Raw genomic sequence first — 5912 nt, 5'->3', positions numbered from 1 at the left:
AAATAAATAAATATTTAAAAAAAAAAGCCAGACAGACAGGGTATGGAGGTATATGCCTTTAATTCCAGTACTCTGGAGACAGAAGTAGGTTGGTTTCTTTTGAGTTTAAGGCCAGCCTAGTGTACACAGGGAGTTCTGGTCCAGACAGAACTATACAGTAAGACTCTGTCTCAAACAAAACGCCAAGTCACTAAACAGATACAACAGAGAGAGACAGAGAAACAGAGCGCACACCAGCACTGTGGTCTTCAACTGTAGTTCTCCAAAGAACACAAAGATTTTTACCCAGAATCAAAACATGGATGAGCTGGGACGTAGTGGTGCACGCCTTCAATCCCAGGACTCAGGAGGCAGAAGCAAGCAGATCTCTGTGAGTTCGAGGCTAGCCTGGTATACAGAGTGAATGGCAGGACAGGCTACAAAACTACACAGAGAAACCCTGTCTCAAAAACCCCCTGAAAAAAATAGATGAAAGATAGAAAAGAAACTAAGGAATAGCCAGGCAGTGGTGGCACACACTTTTAATCCCAGCATTCGGGAGGCAGAGACGGGTGCATCTCTGTGAGTTCGAGGCCAGCCTGGTCTACAAGAGCTAATTCCAGAACAAGCTCCAAAGCTACAGATAAACAGTTTCTAAAAAAAACCAAAAAAAAGGAAAAAAGAAAGAAAAGAAAGAACGAAAAAAAAGAAGCTAAGAAATATTGGTTATGTTTATAAGAGGACTCCAAAAATTTAAACAAGAGGGGCCAGCAAGATAGCTCAGTAAGTAAAAGTACTTGCTCCTCAAGCCTGGCAACCTGAGTTCCAACTCCATCACATAAAGCTGAATGGAGAAGGGCCACTCCACAGTTGGTCTCTGCACATACATTATTATGTACATACACACAAAAATTTACATTCATTTCCCAGTACTACAAAAGCTAAATATTTATTATTTACCTAATAAAGAGTTATAATTTTTCTTGAATGTAAGAAAATTAAAGTGAGCTCTTTGTGGTATCTGAAAAGGTTAGAGACTCACAGAGATCTGCCTGCCTTTAGCCCAAATGCTGGTATGAAAAGGATACACCACCACACCTGGCTGAAACTACATTCTTGAGAAACAAGACTTAAAAATTAAATACAGAAAATTGATTTTTTAAAAATATTTACTTATTTATTTATTATGTATACAATATTCTGTGTGTATGCCTGCAGGCCAGAAGAGGGCACCAGACCTCATTACAGAGAGTTGTGGAGCCACCATGTGGTTGCTGGGAATTGAACTCAGGACCTTTGGAAGAGCAGGCAATGCTCTTAACCTCTGAGCCATCTCTCCAGCCCCAGAAAATTGATTTTTTAAAAACAAATCTTACCTTGTCATTAACAATATGCTTACAGAATTCTCTATACACAAGAGAATATGATTTCACATCAAGTAATATCACATTAAAACATGCAAATAAATTTTTAAAAAACTTACCATCCCTGTTCATTTTTGTACTTGTAAGCAGCCCCAAGAATGTGACACAAGGTGCCTCCAGCTTTGAAATCCAGAAAACATTTTGCCTAAAGATGACAAATTGCACAAGAGGAAAATTAAGTTCTCATCCAACCATTCATTTTATACTTGAAATTCAACTAAAGGACTCCTACATGTTAAAAAGATATACTGCCAGGCCTCCTTTCTTATCCAGGTTCTCAGGTACCCTGGCTAACCTTGACCTCACTCTGAGCCTAGGCAACCTTAAACTTTTACCTCAGCCTCCTCAGCCACCCAGATTATAGGCTTCAACCACCAGGTCTGACTCACAACATTATTTTTCATTTATTTATTTATTTATTTACTTACTTACTTACTTACTTACTTACTTATTCTGATTGTGTGTTTTCAAGACAGTTTTTCTGTGTCGCACTGCCTGAGCTGGAACTCACTCTGTAGACCACGCTTGGCCTCAATCTCAGTTATCTCCCTGCCTCTGCCAAGAGTGCTGGGATTAAAGATGTGTGCCCCCACCTCCCAGCTACTTCTCTTTTTTTAAATCGGGGTCTCTGGAGCTGGAGAGATGGCTCAGTGGTTAAGAGCACTGGCTGTTCTTCCAGTGTCCTGAGTTCAATTCTCAGCAACCACATGATGGCTCACAACCATCTGTAATGAGATCTGGCGCCCTCCTCTGGCATGTGGGTATACATGGAGACTGTTGTATACATAATAAATAAATTAAAATTAAAAATAAATAAATAAATAAATCGGAGTCTCCTTTGGCCCATGCTGGCCTCCAATGAGCAATGCAGCTGAGACTGACTTTAACCCTTTAATCTTCCTTTTACCATCCCGTTGAATTCATCCTTACTGAATCCAGAAGAATGAATCACATCATCAGGCTAAACAAGACTTCCCCTCCAAGTTTTAAAATTATATTTACTGAAGCTGAGCGTGGTGGTACATGGTTTTAATCCCACCAAACAGGAGACAGAGGCAGGCAGGTTTCTGTGAATTCGAGGCCAGCCTGGTCTACAAAGTGAGTTTCATGACTGTCCAAGCTGTTATACAGCCATCTCAAAACCCTGTCTTGGAACCTCCCCCCATAAAAAAGTTACATTTACTGGGCTGGTGAGATGGCTCAGCACTTTTACTTTTGCAGAGGATGTAGTTAAATTACCTACACTCACATGGTGGCTCACAACTATCTATAACTCCAATTCTAGAAGATCTAAGGCTCTCCTGATTTCTAGAAGCCCTGCTCTCAAACACATAAACCTGCACTCAGACAGACCCATATACACAAAATAATTTAAAAATTTTTTAAAATAAATAAACAGCTGGCGGTGGTAGCGCATGACAAACCCTTTAATCCCAGACTCAGGAGCCAGAGGGAGATCAATAGGAGGTCAGCATGATACACAGTAAAACCTACCTCAAAAAAACAAAACTACAACAAAAATGTCTTTGCTTTGTACTTGTCTTTCTCAACCAATTTTCTTCTACAGTATTGCAAACCAAAACAATCTCTCTCATTTGAGAAAATGCTGCATTCTATTTTGAGAGGAAGAGAAATACATCTGGTCCTACTGGCACTAAGCCATGAATTATTTTTAATTATGGTTTATGACTAAAAATATTCTCTAATCCCTAAACCCTTTTAGTAAATGATGGTTTAATTCCCAGAATTTAAAAACCCATGTCTACAGTCCCTTGTAATGTCATTTTGGATGATGACACATTGGATGACACTTATATTAGGAATAAGAAAAGAATGAGAATCATTTGAAAAAATAAATACCTTTCTTGTTTGTTCCTGAGACAAGGTCTTACTATGCAACTCTGGCTATCCTGGAACTCACTACGTAGACCAGGCTGGCCTTGAATTCAGAGATCCACCAGTCTCTGCTTCCTAAGTGCTGGGATTAAAGGTCCACATCTCTATACCAGACTTTAAAAAAGAAAACAAAAAAGTTTGTTCTAGCCGGGTGATGGTGGCGCACGCCTTTAATCCCAGCACTCGGGAGGCAGAGGCAGGCGGATCTCTGTGAGTTCGAGACCAGCCTGGTCTACAGAGCTAGTTCCAGGACAGGCTCCAAAGCCACAGAGAAACCCTGTCTCGAAAAACCAAAAAAAAAAAAAAACAGTTTGTTCTAGAACAGCCAGAGCTAAAGATCCTATCTCAAAAATAAAAATATAAAACAAAATGAACTTTATGCAGATCTTACTCTAAATCATAAAACATTTGAGAAATTATACTACATAATTATTAATTTGTGTATAGGTGTTTTGCCTGCATGTTTGCAAGTGTACTACGTGCATACCCACACAGAAACACAACAGACATGTAGATAAAAATTAAAAATGAAGTCTTTCTAAAAAATTTTATTAGCTGGGAATGGGTAACACAAAATTTTAACTCCAGCACTTGGGAAACAGAGGCAAAACCAGCCTGGTCTACAGAGTAAGTTCCAAAACAGGCAGGACTACAGAAAGAGACTGTATAATAATAATAATAATAATAATAATAATAATAATAATAATAAAATTTACATTTATAAGACAGAAGTGGTAGTGTATGCCTTTATTCCTAGCACTCAGGAGGCAAAGGCAGGTGATTGACTATGAGTTTGAGGACATGCTGGTCAACATAGTGAGTTCCAGGACAGCCAAGGCTGTGCGCAAAGACCCTGTCTGAAAAGACAAAACAAAACAAAACTATTGTGCGTAGATTTGGTTTGTGTGTGGGTACGGTAGAGAAGTGCAAGGCAGAAGTGTGTACATAAGACAATGTGAGGGAACCTGTCTTCCTTCCACCATACAGGTTCCAGAGAAACAACTCAGGGTGCACACCAAATGCTTCCTCATTATCTCTCTGTCCCGATATGATCTGAAAAGTATAAAACTGGGGAAGGTGGAGGGAATGCGAGGAAGGGAGTGGGAACTGGGATTGGTATCTAAAATGAAAAAAGATAGCTTGTTTTTCAAAAAAAAAGTGCAAAAAAGAGGTATAAAACTATACTGACCTTTAGTCTGAGTCAATCAAACAAGATTATTACAGAACTTGCCAAAGCCCTAAGTTCAAAAACCAGAAAGAAAATGGTCTTCAATTCCGAATAAGCACTTTTCCTCTGGCTCTGTACTTCAGTACTTCAGGTATCTAACTTTTCAGGACAGGCATCTGTTAATTATTTCCCTTTTATACATTTATTTACTTATTTTGTGTGGGAGAGAGGACCAGAGGTCAAGGAGCCTTCTACCAATATGGATGACCTGAGTTTGGTCCCTGTTACCCACATGGTAAGAGAACCAATTCCTGAAAGTTGTCCTGACCTTCACATGCATGCTATGGCAGGCATGAGCCAGCACACATGCAATCGCACACTAATTAATAAATTAAACTTAAATTTTTTTTTATTTTTTTTTTTATTTTATTTCTCTGTGTAGCCTTAGGCTGGTCTCAAGCGCAGAGATCTTCTTGCCTCTGTCTCTGAGGTGCTGGGATTAAAGGTATATGGCACCAACTGCCCAGGTATTTAAATTTTTTTAATTTAAAAAAAAGTGGTGGTACACGCATTTAATCCCAGCACTCAGGAGGCAGAGGCAGGTGGATCTCTGTGAGTTCAAGGCCAGCAGGCTCCAAACTACAGAGAAACCCTATCTCAGAAATCAAAACAAAACAAAACCAAAAAACCCACGTGGGGCTAGAGAGAAATTTCAGTTAAGAGTACTGGTTGCTCTTCCAGAGGACCTGCTTCAATTCCTGACACCCACATTGCAGCTCACAACTGTCTGTAACACCAGTTCCAAGAGATCTGACATCTTTACACCAATGCACATAAAATTAAAATAAAAAAAAACAATATACTCTTGTCACAAGAGTCTAACAGACAAGTATCACTATATACATACAGCACAGCAGAGACTATAACAGTCATAACACAAAAATATTGAGTCTTCATGTTTGTTGCAGAGTCTAAAACACATTACACATTAAATGACATAGCAGGCACGAATTCTACCACTAAGCTGAGGATAACAGAACATGCCTGTAATCCCAGCTCATGAAAGTGAAGGCAAAAGGATCAGCTAGTATCCCATACAGAGGCAGTTCCAGAGCTGTATCAAAAACAAACACTACCCCTACCCCAATCACAACAGCAAGGGAAATCAGCCACAAATGACACTTCAAAGTACAGAAACTGAGCCCAGAAATGATGACACACACCTTTACTCCTAGCTCTAGGGAGGCAAAGCCAGGTAGATTGATTTTGAGGCCAGGCTAATCTACACAAAAAAAGTCCCAGGACAGCCACGGCTGATATACAGAGAAAACCTGTCTCAAAAATAAAAGCAAAAAAAAAAAAAAAAAAAAAAAACAAAAAAAAAACACAGAAGAAGCTGAAGATCCTATGAAACATGTACTCATGTTACTTACAGGTAGTTTGGT

At 39.3% G+C, this 5912-nt stretch overlaps 1 protein-coding gene across 1 annotated transcript in view; it reads right to left on the bottom strand.

Annotated features, from left to right (window-relative positions):
• Smarcc1 (SWI/SNF related, matrix associated, actin dependent regulator of chromatin subfamily c member 1) overlaps positions 1-5912 on the bottom strand; it is a 106200-nt gene that overhangs the window by 96644 nt on the left and 3644 nt on the right. The window contains exons 2-3 of the mRNA XM_005348198.2: positions 5901-5908; positions 1463-1548 (exon numbers count right to left, since the gene is read on the bottom strand). Coding sequence (XP_005348255.1) covers positions 1463-1548; positions 5901-5908 — 94 coding nt within the window. The remainder of the gene's footprint in view (positions 1-1462; positions 1549-5900; positions 5909-5912) is intronic.

The sequence above is a fragment of the Microtus ochrogaster genome, chromosome 5 (genome assembly GCF_000317375.1).
Source record: "Microtus ochrogaster isolate Prairie Vole_2 chromosome 5, MicOch1.0, whole genome shotgun sequence".
NCBI classification, from domain to species: Eukaryota; Metazoa; Chordata; class Mammalia; order Rodentia; family Cricetidae; genus Microtus; species Microtus ochrogaster.
This window is presented reverse-complemented; position numbering and strand designations above follow the sequence as displayed.